The 16,854-nt window shown below is 41.1% G+C and overlaps 1 protein-coding gene across 8 annotated transcripts in view; it reads right to left on the reverse strand.

The window, feature by feature from the left end:
- PTPN13 (protein tyrosine phosphatase non-receptor type 13) overlaps positions 1–16,854 on the reverse strand; it is a 250,652-nt gene that overhangs the window by 170,436 nt on the left and 63,362 nt on the right. For all 8 annotated transcript variants that reach the window (XM_083176389.1, XM_083176417.1, XM_083176443.1 and 5 more), the window contains exon 2: positions 8,120–8,239. In XM_083176389.1, the coding sequence (XP_083032515.1) occupies positions 8,120–8,234 (115 nt within the window). In that variant the 5' untranslated portion in view covers positions 8,235–8,239. The remainder of the gene's footprint in view (positions 1–8,119; positions 8,240–16,854) is intronic.

The raw sequence follows: 16,854 nt of genomic DNA on the forward strand, positions 1-16,854 counted from the left end.
CTGCCACTGTCAGTGGCTATCGCTTCTGCCTGGCGGCAGCTGTCCACCATTTCCCGCGAGCATGTATTCCCCCTTGGCAATGAGCATGTAATCCCACATGGCAATGAGCATGGAACCTCTGGCAATGAGCATGGAATCCTTGGCAATGAGCATGTAGATAAGCAGCACTTATGTAGCATAATTTTTAATAGGCATTATGGTGTTTGGCATAATACATAATGGACATAATGGTGTGTAACTTAACGTGTAATTGATATTATGGTGTAAATGTTTAATGCGCGCCTTTGGTGGACAAAGTCCCTGTTTATGAAGCTTATTGTGAATTTTGGCTTAATCTGTGTGGCATTATGTGAATTTTGGCTCAATCCATGTGTCATTATGTGAATTTTGACACAATCCATGTGGCATTATGTGAATTTTGGCTTATTCCATTCGGCGCGCACACAACTACATCCTTCACTTTTGTCTCCATGGTGGGCCTGCGTACTTTAAATGCCAGGGCCTATTTTTAAACCATCTTTTATCATGGTGCCCCCCCCTGTCATTTTATCCTGGATCCGCCCTTGCATATATTTGGGATGGTGCGGGCGGCACTCTCGGGCTTCAATACGGCGTTGGCTATAACAAATTGAGCCGACTGCCAGATTGTGATACTACACAATCTGGCAGTCGGCTCAATTTGTTATAGCCAACGCCGTATTGAAGCCCGAGAGTGCCGCCCGCAACTTCCCAAATATCCATCCCAAACCAGGAGAAGGCACCCGGCAACATACAAGGAATTATACCTCAGTACCTGGAGTGCCGAGTCTCCATCCAAATATATATATATATATTATTATTATTATTATTATTATTACCAGTTTCTTATATAGCGCACACAGATTCCGCAGCGCTTTACAGAGAATGGATATATATATATATATATATCCATAGCAACCAATCAGCTTTATATTATAATTTATCTAGAACCTTTTACAAGACAAATGCAAGCAATCTGATGTTGCTAAATAAACCCCTAGGACGCAGAACGGAAGCTTGGCTTGATGATAACGTATGACCAACCTTACCCCATAAATACGATCTGTCACCATAACTGCAAAGTTGCACATAGCAAAATAATATGAAAAAGTCAATAACTAGACTGGGCAGTACATCCTCAGAGATCTCCTGTGTAGACAGATAGAAATGAGACCTGACCCATTGCAGGGCCGAAACTAGGGTTTCTGGTGCCCGGGGCAAGACATTCATTTAGTGCCCCCCCAAATATTATATATATATATATATATATATATGTGCTTACAGACAGCAGAAGGGTGATATTAAACCAACAAACAAGACAATATATCATATATTATTATAAATAGGGACAGTGCGCGGCGAAGGCGCGCGCTAAAAATTTAGGGCATTTTTTTTTTGGGGGGGGGGGGGGGGTGTTAGTCCAAACACTAGGGATGAGTGTGCACCTGTGTAGAAGAAGGTGCTGGATAGAAAAGTGGTTGTCCCTGTCCGTCCAGTATGTGCTGCTGCTGCTCACTTGCCAGCAGCAGAGGTGGGGAGTGAGCGACACCTGGGCAGGTGCAGAGATTCTGCAGAGGGAGAGAAACTAAGGGAGAGTGATAAAGTATAGTTTAGACAGTGGGGTCCCTGTGGCGGGTGTACGCTGCTGCTCCCCACTTACATGAGTAGAGGTGGAGAGTGAGCGATACACGAGCGACACGTGGATTCCCCCGGGATGAGAGGGGGCAGATAGGGGACAACGTCCGTGCGATTGCACCGTGTCCCTAGCGACAGAAATGAAAAATAAATGTAAATGCTAGGTCAGAGATACCTGGCAGCGTCACCGACGCTGCATGTAGCCGGCGTCAGTCACCCACTAAGCCGGGAGAGACAAGGAGCGTTGCGTAACTCTGACAGTGGTGCCTGCCCGATGCTTGGTCTCCTCCTCTTTGGTTGTTAAGCGTTAGCCGGATAGAAAAGGAACCGCCGGGTTGCTGGTTCCAGCGGGAGCTGCACGCAAAGTCCCGCCGTCAGCTGACATCTGGTACGTGTCAGTGTGACGGAAGGGATTGGGGGGTGTGCCCAAGGGATCAGACGGCCGTTTCGCAGACTCGCTTCTTCAGTGTCTCCAGGACCTGACAGCGCCCCCCCCCCCCCCTCCAGCGCCCGGTGCGCGTGACCCCCTAGCCCCCCCTAGTTACGGCCCTGCCCTAGTTACGGCCCTGCCCATTTTTAAGCTGTCCTGGAACAACCTTAAATGTACTCCACCCAAGAATCTATCAGAATCCTAGTCAAAATAATAGTAGACCACAATGTCTCAAGGGGCCTACACCCGGGGCAAGATTGCTGAGCGATCTGAGCAATGTAGATCGCTCAGCATGATTGCTCTCGGCACTATGGGCCTTATTCTAGTTCACTCTTTCTGACAAGTTCCTTCTTAGATGGACAAAACCATGTGCACTGCAGGTGGGGCAGATGTAATATGTGCAGAGAGTTATATTTGGGTGGGGTTTTTCTTCAAAGTGAGATCTATATTGCAGTGTAAAAATAAAGCAGTCCGTATTTACCCTGCACAGAAACAAAATAACTCACCCAAATCTAATTCTATCTGCACCTGTTACATCTGCCCCCCTGCAGTGCACATGGTTTTGTCCATCTGAGAAGGAATTTGTCTCTAAGAGTGAACTAGAATAAGGCCCTATGTGCTGAGCGATCTGTCAGGGCCAGTGTTTTCCAGTGAGAACACTGGCCCTGACCGATTGATATACAGCATCCTGGATATTGATCGCCAGGCGATAGAGATGTGCGGGGCCACACATCGCTATGGCCCCTACACATGTAGCAATATAGGTGCATTTTCTAAGCGCAGTATGATTGTTTATGTCCCAAATGTTTGAGGCCGATATTTCCAATGAGAGGACTTTGAAGGATGGAACACCTATTTGAAATGGTGTTCCATTTGCAGGAAAGCGCAGTCCCTCCTTCAAAGTCCTCTCTTTGGAAATATCGCCCTCAAACATTTGGGACATTAAGGAAAGCACCATAGGAACGAACACTGGACAGGAATACGTTTGGACCGTGGGTGACTATATCCATACCATTGAAACCTGCATGATATCAGTTGTAACTTTTTTATATATTATTTCACAGCAAATATACATTGCTTTTTAAGTACCAAATACCCTTGTTTTAATAATTACATTGTTTATCACACCTGTTGCCTGTTCTTAGGTGTAGCGCAGTTTAACCTTTCCTTTTTGCATTACTACCCAGAACAGGAGTATTATGACTCCTCCAGCAGATTGCACCTGATGGCTTCTCCAGAATAATAAAGGTAAAGGAAACTTTAGCCAACACCTGTAGCCATAGAATGCTATGAACATAGCTTTTCTAGTGGCATAACTGAGACACTGGATGACCCAGGTCATTCATTAGAGATCCAGCAGAAAACGAAGTATTAATAACTTCATCTACAACCTTGAGACAAACAATAAGCTAAGAACAGATGGAGGCCAAAAGATTTAGAATAGGCTGGTTATACCAGGTTAGTAATGAAATAAAAGTAGGACAGGCAGCCTCCTATGTTGGTGTTAATGTGTAAATAAATTATTTATATATATATATATATATATATATATATATATATATATCAATCCAATAGGTCCGGCACTGCCCACCAAACTGATAAGTAAAGCCTTGCCCGGGTGTTTGTCCAGTTGCTTAGGGTTACCCCTCAGCCACATGTAGAATCCAAATAAAGCACGCCACTCCAGGTCTTGTACAATCAAAAGGTAGTTTTACTGGTTGCCTACGGCGTTTCGGGCCAAGCCCGTCTTCAGGACATACTCAGGTATACTTAGTATGTCCTGAAGACGGGCTTGGCCCGAAACGCCATAGGCAACCAGTAAAACTACCTTTTGATTGTACAAGACCTGGAGTGACGTGCTTTATTTGGATTATATATATATATATATATATATAGATAGATAGATAGATAGAGAGAGAGAGAGAGAGAGAGAGAGAGAGAGAGAGAGAGAGAGAGAGAGAGAAAGAAGCAAATACAGTACACATGGTACAGAAAATGAACTCAAAATAACATCAAAAACCTAGCCTGCACCTTGCGTCTCACAAGGAACCACCAATTCCCTAGGTTTCCAAGACTGCCGCTGATCTAGAGATGGGTAGCTCACTATTGAGCCGTCTCGAATAATCAGCTTTGCTAAATGAGCCGAGTGAGCCCTAAGCCATTTAAATTGAGTGACGGTTCTTCCTGCAAGCTGTTTCTTCATTGACAGACTTTGATTGGAAGAATTTTTTTTTTTAAAGACGCAAATAGGACCACAGCACAGGACTTACAGCGCTGAGCCTGTCTATTGTTAAGAAGCCCAGCCTCTCAATCCCACTGGCTAGTTTCACAGGAGTCGGGGGACTAGGCTTATTGATAATAGACAGGTGGATTGCTGTAAACTAGAGTCCCTGCAGCGGCGACAGCTGCTGATCACTGAGTAAGGTGGCCCATCTTATATACAACTTGTATGTTTATATGTGCTGGATGGCACCTCACTGCAGTCTTTGGACAGCACTGCAGCCAGTGACAGCAGCCATCGCTAGTAACAGCTACAGAAAATGATTTCTAAAGTACCACGGTCCCAAAGGAGGCTTTTAATCGCTATCATTTGAGTGATGCCCATGTATCAGTGAGCAAATTAGTACTGTATTGTGTTTTTCAACATATTGCACTTGGCTGTTTACTTACTACAAGATGTAGCATGTTCTTTATTGCTAATACTCCCTTCCCATTACAAAAGCTAGCTATTGCAAGTAATTAAGCAGGAGGAGGATCGATTGGAAGAGTTTTGGGTTTGGCATGCTTGCTGAATGATGCATTCCTTGGTGGCACCTACACATACATGTCATCACATAAACCTGCTCTATAATCTCTTCTATTCATATAACAAATATTTTATTACTAGGATGAGTGAAGTTATTTAATAAAAAAAAATACTATTTCACAGACTGGCCAACCCATAATATATATTTTGAACTGAAGAACTTTATACATTTATACTTCATATGCAATCACATGGTATAGCTTGTAAATTGTCCTACGGTAATTCAACTACTACAAGTGAAGAATACTTTATAGACATGCACACCTTTTAAATAGACACACTGCTATTTATTTTATGTGTTTTACTTCCATCTGCATTCTTTACTCATATATTTACTTGCTAAATCCTACTGCAACAAATACAGTACATGGCTAGCAAATAACAAAGCGATAAAGAAAACCAAAACAACACATTTAAAGGTGGAGACTCCCATATCTGAAATGCTTGGGGCCAGAAGTATACAATATGGAAAAATTATTCAGATGTCTGACCATTACACACTTGTACAATCTGCATGAGATCCAGATGAGATTTTGACTATATAGTCAAAATCTCATCTAGATCTCATGCAGATTGTATGAGTTTTATCCCTTGCGATCCAGATGCGATCTCGATGCGCGCTCCCGTATCGCAGCCAGAAAGTCTTGGCTGCATAGACTGTATAGTGCAGATCTGCACTATATAGTCTAAATTGTATGCAGATAGTGTAAATTGTATATATTGTATGCAGATAGTCTAAATTGTTATCTCATCTGGATCTCATGCAGATTGTACAAGTGTGTACACAGCATAAAGGTCCATGTATGGACAGCGATGATCACGTTCATCGCTGGGGGGAAAGCTGCTCAGTGCATACACACTGAGCGGCTTTCCGCCTGCCCGGGGGGATTGGGGAGGACGGCTTTGCAGTCTGGTAATACAGCAGAAGTCCTAAGCTATGGAATCAGTACAGCATTGTCTACTTTTACACACCATGCACCTTATCAGTCATTGACCCCGCTATGTGATGTTCCGTAGCCTTCCACTTTCGAGTTGCTTTTGTTTCTTCCACTGTCTAATATAACTAACTGAGGAATATCCAGTCTTATTGCAAAGGTGGCATCCTATCACAATATCACGCTTGAAGTCACTGATCTCTTCAGAAAGACACATTTTGTATTACAAATGTTTGCAAATGGAGATTATGTGGCTAAGTGCTTCATTTTATAGACCTATAGCAATGTGTCTGAAACACCCAAATTCATTACTTAATAGGTTGGTCAAATACTTTTGACTATATGGTGTGTTTTGTGTAATCAGATGTTTCCATATGTTGGAAGAAAAATTAGATATACTGGGGATAGGACCCTGTCTAAGCACATAATGGGTGAAATTTAATAGGATGAGAGATTCAGATAGTGAGAGTTTTGGTAAGAAATCTCTAGGGTTTTTTTTAAAGCGGCAATCATTTATACTGCAAAAGCAAACTGGTGTTGCAGTGTAAATGATTGCTGCTTTAAAAAAAACTGGAGATTTCTTACCACATCTCTCACTTTCTGAATCTCTCATCCTATTAAATTTCACCCAATATATTTGAGTTTTATGTACACCTTATACACAGACTAAAGGGAATTTTAAGACAAGTTTTTTTTTTGCATGAAATAGTTTGTGTAAATGGAGCCATTACAATTTTGGATTTCAGAATACTTTGAACATTAGGTTTTCAGGATTAGGAGACTCAGCTTGTACTACAAATAGAAATATACAATTATCTCATGTATACTAATTACAGCCTTATATACATTTTACAAAGGGGTCTTTAAAGAGCTTGAACCAGGACCTGATGTAAAACCACCAAATACATATTAGCTCCACTCCAGCTATGGACAAATTAGAAGCACTAAATGAATCACATGATGTAACTTGTTCAATTGGCAATCTACAGTAGGTAAGCCTAGAGGTTGTGCAGGTCAAACATATGTGGCATGCCAAAGAATAGGCCATCTGTGATACATGTGTTTTAACAGCATGGAAGTGTATACTGAGTAATCTCTATGCATGTACTGAGAAAGTTCCATGTTTGTTGCAGAAATTAAAGTGACACGTCCATCACCTAGTGCCAGCATGAATACAGTGCTCACAGATACTATTGCATAAATAGAATGCTTAAAGACCATAACTGAACTATAACTTCATGATACCAGACAAGCAGGTATTAACAGGACACACCTTATCAGTAGAGCACTCTAATATGAGAAAACATAAATCAATTCATAAGATTTGTTTCGGGCATTATATGCACATTGCAGGGCGGGTGGGGAAAAACACATTGTAAGTAAATTAGCACTGTGACAGACTGGTGATTGGGTGGGTGTGGTATAACTAACAGACGATGTCTAGTCAGACAGTCAATAGGTCAACACCAAAAGATAGGCATGCATTAGTTACATAGACATTGAAAAAAGTTAGACATGCTTTAGAAATACATTAACAAAAATAATAAAACATGACATGGAAAATCAATATGTGTACACGGACACCACATAAGTGTACCCTTCCATGGTTCGCTGCTCTCGGCACACTATTCTATTCTCCCTCTGTGCCTACTGGGATAGTCAAGTATAAACATTATTGTTTAAAAATATTAAGTGCGCTGGCATGTCTAACTAATGCATGTCTAACTTTTGTCAATGTCTAACTAATGCATGTCTAACTTTTGTCAATGTCTAACTATTGCATGTCTAACTTTTGTCAATGTCTAACTAACTTTTGGTTTGGTGGATCTATTAACTGTCTGTCGGCCGTCTGGAACCCGTGTCTGTAAGGAATGCCACTGTGGCTGACAAAACCCAACCTTATGATGGCAAGCCATGAATCTACCGTGTTGGCAGTCTTTTTGGGCAAATAGTTAAAAAAAAAAACACATTGCATTCATGAATATCCAAAATTACTAAACTACTAAATCTGTGTCAGAACAATTTCAATAAATGTTATCCATTCCTGTCTGTATACTATATATACAGTGCTAGCAGTCACTAGCCATCTTCATTATTGGCATCGCATAGGGGCCAGCTGGTTGACAGCCAGGCTATGTTATACACATGTCCAGATGTTTGATCAGCCTTTTAGACTTCAGAATAAAAAAATAAAAATAAATCAATGTAATAGGTTTATAGCATGGGCCACTTACTCTATAAATGTCAGATTTTAAATTAGCGGTGAAGATATTATTACAATAATAAAAATGTTACCCTTCCTCAGCAGTTCTTGCAGGCTTTCAGCACTTTGGTTCAAGACTGCCCATAATTCCTCCTCTTGCAATGGACCCCCTCGTACCTCCAATGCTTCCGCCAATGACACGTGCATATTATCTGGAAGAGGATACAGGCTTGGATTAGAAAAATCATTGTACAAGTTTAATAGGACAAAAAGATAAAAGTGCAGTCTTTAAATGGAAGATTTTAAAATAAAACAAAAGAATGTTTGAACAAGTTATAAAGCTTTACTTTGGCTGCTTCAGACCATCTGAAAGGCGCAGATAAACATAGCTTAGATTCTGCATTTGTAGAGATAAAATGTGTGTGATCAGGTAGAAGACTTGACACATTTTCAATAGCAGCAACGATTGTAGAGAAGATAGCTTGGCATTATGCTGGACATCTGTTTCATTATCATCCACATCCGTAAATCCAAGGCTGCAGTGTGTGTATATATCAATGACACCGGCCACATCGTTTGGTTCCACTGCATTAGAACAGCCAATCGTACTGTACCAGTGGTAAGGAAACACTAGTTCTATTAATCTCTGGTACAACGGTTATCAAGGCGACACCGTTGCATAGGTGATATATACACACACACACACACACACACACACAATCTCAGAAAAACTCCTTAGGGAATGGATGGAGAAGAACAATGAGGCAGCAATTTTATTGATAGTGGAGAACAGGAACAGAGCTTTTACCTTGGTGATTTGTGAGACCTGTTTATTCCTATACAAACCCTTAAAATACTGACTACTGTGAAAATGAATGAGATCACCAGAAATAACCAATCTACACACAGGTAGTATTCTGAAGCTTCATTCAGGAGACTTTTGTAGAGAAATGTAAAATGTTACTTTTATATACAAGGATACAAAAAAGTAATCGCCAAGAATAGCATGCGCTTATCTGTGAATCAGAACTACTGTATATATTTATCAGTAATTACAGGACCAATAGTATTTTAGGTTAGATATTATAGCAAAGCACAGCACGCAGTCACGGTAACCAACCTGCAACAACATATTCTAAAAGCCTAGGTTACTTATACAGTGATCATCTGCAGTTACAGCTCATCAAGAACAACAATGCGATTTTAACCAAAACTTGGTGCATCTGGTAACCAGCTCACTGTCAGGGTGTTATATAGTGAGCATGAAATGGTCACAAGAATGCCAGATATTATTTTGCCATAGTTAAAAATATGGACATCTGAGAATTGTCGATATGGACAAAATGCTGACATATGGAATGTCAATATAGTGAAAAGTATTTCAAAAAAGGTTTCAGAATCACAGATAGTGCGCTCTCAGGTGGGCAGCAAGTCTGCTAGTGAGATAAATTGGAGGTATTCCACAGTCCTCCCAGAATACAGTGAAAAAGATAGAATTATCTCCCAGCACCTAAGCGCCTCAACCCTTCCACATGTATTATGCACACACAGATAATGCAGAAATTCTTATCTTAATATGTTCAAATTGATGGGGCAAGGTTCCTCCTTCAAATCTCTCCAATTAGTATCATGCGAATGGGAGATACAAAGAAACCATCATAGCGCAAACAAATTTATTCACATACAATGCACACTTTAAAAAAGGATCCTTAACATAGGATTTTACAAGTACCATAAAAGATGGAGAACTATACTCAAACAGTTCTCATAAAAGCATGAAACATAAAAGGCCTTTGTATGCCCCATCAATTTGAACATATTAAGATAAGAATTTCTGCATTATCTGTGTGTGCATAATACATGTGGAAGGGTTGAGGCGCTTAGGTGCTGGGAGATAATTCTATCTTTTTCAATATAGTGAAAAGGTTTACGGCATTATCAACTTACAGTAATATCAACAGTTTAACAAGCGGAAATGTATACATGCATACAGGGCATGTTGACATTATGTCACGGACGTACTGCATGTTGACATTCTAACTGCTAATAGTGTTTATTTTAGCACCCTGCACCTTTCAAAACCTGTGCAGTTCATCTTTCTTGCCTGGGGTGTCGATCTCTAATCTGGTGCTTCTAGTAGAGTCTGGTTTGCATCTCAGTTCTCACAAAACTGCATTGGTTTTTAAACGTGCAGGATGCTAGAATGAAAACTGCGCTCACATAATGTATGCATCCAGTCTACCAGCCTAATGAGAACCAATGCTGTATACTGAACACAGGTTTTTATAAAGGCTATAGTGCTGTATTATACACTGGATACAATGTAGAATGATGGGGCTATATGATGTGGTCTATTGTATTAAACCATTTTTTTTTACTAATGGTAAACAAATATACATATTCATTTATGTAACAACAGTTGAAAAATAAAGCCTGTGTACCTGGCTCAGTTTGTTGTAATCCCGCAACGCCACCCCCTCCTCCCCCCTCCAATTGCCATTACTATGCTCTTCTGTTACCTGGAGAACCGTGGTGTACCATGTGATATTTTTAATGATGCCGCAATCCCAACACTGGTGAGAAGACTGGTGCTAGAATCAGATTTTGGGGCCGGAATTCAAACGTAAGTATGCCAGAGCTAGTTTAGGTTAGGCCACATAAGGGAGTAGGGCGAGGATTGGGTCAGGCATTAAGGGGGCTAGGCACTAAGGGGAGGGTTACATTTAGTCTGTGTGTATTTAGTGTTATGAATGTATTATGTACAATGGTTTCAATTTCACCCAGTTTTGGTATTCTGCTAGATACATACACACTATTAGTACTTAGGGCCAGATTCTCTAAGCTTCAAAAGTGATAAAATGGAGAGTGTTAAACAGCCAGCCAATCAGATCCTACCTGCCATGCCACAGACTGTGTTTGAAAATGTCAGACAGGAGCTGATTGGCTGGCTGTTTATCACTCTCCATTTTATCACTTTTGAAGCTTAGAGAATCTAGCCCTTAGTTCTTACAACAATTTGACATAAAAGTAAACATACTGTAGCAACTCCTGGATATAAAACAGTTTACATGGAAACATTCTCTGTTGTCTGACAATGTTTAGCATTAATAAAATAAAAACATTGCAAATTACAATGGTGCTGTTACATATAAAACCAGATTGTAACCATTGTTTTTCGAGTTATGTTTGTGAAACACAATGTTGCTTTTATTTTTTACAGCCACTTTGTCCTGTCCATCAATTTTTCTAGATCTCACCATTGTTTGTAAACATAAAACAGAACAAAGGCCAGTAGGTCATATGTCAATGAAAAGCTCTGCACACATGATGTGATTCTGGCTATCTATTTTGACTATATAGTCAAAATCGAATAGAAAGTTAAAATGTCATGTAATAGGGTGAGAAAATCAGAAAGTGAGAGATTTGGTAAGAAATCTCCAATTTTTTTCAAAGCGGCAATCATTTACACTGCAAACCCAGTTTGATTTTGAAGTGTAAATAATTGCCGCTTTAAAAAAAAAAATCGAGATTTCTTACCAAATCTCTCACTTTCGGATTCTCTCACACTACTACATTTTACCCTTTGTCTGAATTGAACAGTGTTAAGACACACTCAATGGCATTGCGCGCCCCCTTTTAGTCAGTGTCGAATAGAAGAAAAAAAAAAGACTATGCAGACAATTCTATCTTGAATAGAATTGAGGGGGGGGCGGCGGCATTATAAGTAATGTGGGGGGCATGTAATGCGTGCGGGGGGGGGGGGGCACGGCTCACCTGCTGCTGCTTCTTTCTGCTGGCCGGGCAGAGGGGGAACGGGAGCTCGGAGCCCACTTGAAGGCCCTGGGAGGTGCTGTGCACGCATTTTCAGCAGCCCTCCTGCGTCCATTTTGGATTTCAGCAAAGTGCTGCGGCCGCTGCGTGCGGCCCCGCCAGCCCAGGGGGGAGCGCGGCCGGCCTTTTTTAATGAGTTTTGGGCCGGCCCACCGGGAAATGGCCCTGTTTCCCGGCGGGCCAATCCGCCTCTGAGTTTACGATTGGCAGCTACCAGCATTAGTTTTGCCTATTACAATGACCATAAATAATTTGCATTGTCGTAGGCCACCAAGCCGAGGCATCCCTGCAAGTGTCCCGATGCACAGCACACAGTTTGGGAAGGACTACTGTAGCTTAAGGGCGGTATTCAATGAGCCAGAATCGCCAAGTTTTATGGCGATTCTGTGTTTTTTTCATGTGTGCCGGCGATTTTATGAGCTGTATAAGCGAATCACCCTATTCAATGACCTATAATCGCCGTTGAGGACCGGTGAATGAAGCACCAATCGCCAAATGTAATTCTCTAAAAATCGCCGTTTTTAGTCTATAGGATTTTGCATGGGGAATCGACGGTAGTCGAGGGGAATCGCCAAAAGTGTATTCAATGTGAAGTTGGCGATTCCTTTTTCTTGTTACATATCGCCGTTCCTCACCGAGTGTCCCTCGTCATTTTTTTCTGGTGAACTTTGATAGGAACATGTCAAATAATTGGTTTTAAGTGTTCTATTTAACTGTGCAAGTGTAATGTATTATTATTTGCTGCCCTTGTGTGATGTGATGGTCGTAGAAGTGCTATACAAATATATATTTAATTTTTTGAGGTATTTTTTTTTTCTCCCACAAAGCACTGTTCTTACCCATGGTGCACCTCACTTACCCATGATTCTCCTCCCCACCTCACTCCTTCGTTTGCCCTTTGTGCAGATTACCCCGATTTTGCCGTCTGCAGTATTGGAAGCGTTTATTCAGGGTAATTTGCATTTCTCTTGCATTTCACTGCATTTTTTTAAACACTGACGACATTACTGACGCTGTTTTGGGAAACGCAGGGTTGGCTGAGAATCGCCGTTAGGGCTGGCGATTCTCAGCCACGTTGAATAGGGTGACTCGGCGACTCCACACGAATCCCCATGCATGGCGATTGGCAGCAAAAAACCGGCGATTGGCTGGCGAATGAAAAAACTGAATCGCTGTGACAAACGATTCAGCTCATTGAATACCGCCCTAAGAAGTAGAAGCCTGTTTAGTCAAGTAGCAGTCTTCATTCCAGCGTTCATGCAATGTTGCATGACCAAAGTCAAAGCAAATACTGGGAAAAATGTATTAAGTCTGATGAAGGATAAAGTGAAAGGTGATAAGGCACCAGCCAATCAGCCCCTAACTGCCACAGTACAGACTGTGTACAGAGCAGATTGGCTGCTGTGTTATCACCTTCCACTTTATCATTTCAAAAGGCCCCAACATTCCATAGTGGGGCTTTCAGAAACCATATACAATTAGGTGAATAACACACAAGAACAGTGACGTGTAATCCAGTGCTCACTCTCCACTTCGAAGTCCCATTTACATGCATTGTCCTTATAGCTGCCAGGTGGTAGATTAAACCAGAAAAGGAATGAAGCCAGGTGATGAGAACATCAATTAAAGGGACACATATTAATGTGTGGTAAAAGCTAAGAAAAAACTGCCCATAACAGTAAAACAAAAAACATCCGCAATCACGCAAATAAATGCTGATACATTTATGTGGTCACAACATAGACCACAAACTGCTCCCACACATGCTGTCTGCAACTGCTAACTGGATGTAATTTTATATTTTATGCTAAAACTTCTACATAAGTTACAACAAAATCATTTATTTTGCAGTCACTATTTATTTAATTATGGTCTCATGGGACATCAGTTACTGTTAACAGATGTTAAAAGCAATGACAAGTTATAAAAACCAATGAAAACAGCATTTTTTTAAAATTTAACACTAGAGCAGCTGTTAGTGGGTACAGAATGCAGTTTTATGGGGAGAGGAAAGGTAGTGGCAGTGTAGCGCATCAGAGATATGCACCCATGTCCCAGGCGTAGTGTGACCACACTATTTTACAGAGCACACATTTCCTACTGGAATTAGGCCCCAAATTCATCCAAAAATCATGGTGCATCAGAAATGAGTCAATCTTTTTAGAATATCAGGGATTGATGGCCATCCCTTTGGACAACAGAATTGAATTATTACAACATATGCATGCATGCAACAAAGAGGTCCAAGGGCTTTTGGTCATTTCTAGCATGTGTGGTTAAGGGGCCTGAAAGTTTATGTTAATAATTAATAATATTAATAATATTCACAGATAAATATGCAAGAGCTAATATAAATTACCAGAACAAAAATCTGTAATTTCCATCATAGGTATACATCAACTGTGAGAGACAGAGGGGTGTATTCAATCTCCCACAGCCATCTCCCAACGGGGGAGATGGCTGTGGGGCCCTATTCAATGCTGTCGGGAAGACAGCATTGAACAGGGAAGCTCAGCAGAACGAGCCTGACTTCACAAGCAGTTGAGCTTGTGATGCTGAGAACGGCCGGGTAGTGAGGAGCTCCCGGCTGCAGCTTTTAGCCACGCCCCCTTCAAATCCCGCTGCAGGCAGGACATTGAATCCCGACTGCTTTTTCTTGGTCGAGCAGTCAGCGGGATAGGGTCACAGCTGTCGGGCCAGCTCGACAGCCATGGCCCAATTTTGAATACCCCCTAGAATGTGGAAAAAAACAGGAAATCACATTGCATGATTTTTAAACTATGAATTTGTATATTCTTGTGGAAAATAAATATTTGGACAATCAAAAAGTTAAACTCAATACTTTGTAATATAACCTTGGCTGGCAATTACAGAGGTCAAACGTTTCCTGTAGTTTTTGATCAGGTTTGCACACATTGTAGCAGATATTTTGGCCCACTCTTCCATGCAGATCTTCTCTAGATCTGTCATGTTTTGATTTTCTGGGGGGGGGTTTACACATTCTGTCTCTCACAGTTGAAGTGTACCTATGATGGAAATTACAGACCTCTCTTTTTAAGTGGGTTAACTTGCACAATCGGTGGCTGTAGAAATACTTTTTTGCCCCATTGTATTTGCCAGTATTATCAGTACAGTAACTATTTTACAAAGGTCATCTTGTTCAATCATCCTTTAAAAACAAATCACCCAAAGTAGAGACTAAATAGAATTTTAGGAAATCCTTGTCTATAAAATGGTATTAATCAAGTACAGACACAAAAGAGGATAACCTAGCCACAAATGCAGAACACGTGGAGGAGACTGTAGATACATACGTATGTACAGTATGCTTTCCTTCAGAGCACTGGGAATAACACCTGAGTTTCACAGTGCTCAAAAGCTGTTAAATTATTTATCTTAATAAATTAGTGAATGCTGCGTATGAAACCCGGCTCCCTACACCACTAAGTCTATTTATGTCACCCTGTTATAGTTTTATTTCTCAACAGCAAGAAACATGTGGCTATAAAAGAAGAGATCAAAGAAATGTACATGCCATGCTAACAGTCGCTCTGGAAAGAGTCCAGAGACAATAGCGTATGTAAACCTGTGGCTTGCAAGTGTGCGAGGAAAAGCCATAAGTTTCACATTACTCATAGGCAGAGAAAATAAAGGGGTCAAATTCAAGAGCAACTTGAAACACTTACTGCCTTGTCTGATCACTGCTGTTTTGTTAGACATCTTTTTATAAAAGATAAATGGTTTGGGTCAATTTCTGGCATATAACAGATTATAAATATTTTACATTATGTAGAATTGAAAATGGAGTTTATGTTATTTCTAGAAGATACAGTACACCAAACTAGGACTGCTGTAAATTTACAATAATTCCGGTAATAATCCTATGGATTGTTAGCTTGCGCCCTGCGCAGGACCTTCCTTCTTCTTTGACTGTCTACCCAATAGTTTTATAACGGTTTCCAATTGTAAAGCCCAACATGATTTGATGCGCTACATAAGAAAAGGTTAATAAATAAATAGACCCTCGTATATACAACTGGCCTGGTCATGACTTTAAGGGACCATGCTTAAATCAGAGCTCTCAGGAAATAATTCAATTGTTCGCAGTGCCCGTAACAATAGGAACCATACGGAGCTGTTCAATTGTTTTGCCAATCGGACATTACTGCATTAGTTTTGCTCACACTCTCATAAGTTGGCAAGCATAAACTGTGAATTGGGATACAAAAGGTGGTCTCCTAGGGGACAGACAAGCGCTGGTATTAGTTCAGATCCCAGCTGCTGTGCAAAAGTGGGGTAGTTAGTCCCACAAACAAGAAAAAGAACAAAATGGTGGAACAGCGCTAGTTTGAGGAGGAATAATCACCATAAATTTTAATAAAAACACACATACAATTAGTACATTGACAATAACATATATTAAATATGATAATAATTTGATAAAGTGATCTCACTGTCAGGATGGATGTTGAAGCCACCGAAAGTTGGAACAGTAATTTTGTTCCTATTGGTAGGTGCAGAATACCGTAGCCGCTGTTTTTATATTCCACTATTTGGGAAGGTGCAAAAAGTGTTGTGTCCACTCAGTTATTTGGAATGTCCCATTGGGGGAGGGGGGTGTGACACAGAAAAAGTCAATGTGGTGAATCGCATGTGGATCCAAAAGGGGCCTGGAAGTCCTGTGGCCAATGTGTGGCCGATGCAGGGTGGACCACAATCAATCTCAATCTGCTGACCTCCTTTCAATGTCTGTGTCTATTGTCCACCTCGAGATGTAGGGAGGTTGATACAGGAGGAATTTGCTGTGGTCCACAGGGTAAAGCCCGGAGGGACTTGACTGGAAAAGGTGGCTGAGATGGATGGGCCGCACCTGGAGAAATTTCTCTGTCAGTGGTCCCAACAAGTGGCCAGTGTGGTGAGGCTCACCTGGAGAAGGGTCTCTGTGATGGGTCCCAAGTGCGGATAAGCTGGTCCTGTGGAGGGTTTTTCCCAGGGG

Source organism: Crinia signifera, chromosome 1 (assembly GCF_055691185.1).
Source record: "Crinia signifera chromosome 1, ASM5569118v1, whole genome shotgun sequence".
NCBI classification, from domain to species: domain Eukaryota; kingdom Metazoa; phylum Chordata; class Amphibia; order Anura; family Myobatrachidae; genus Crinia; species Crinia signifera.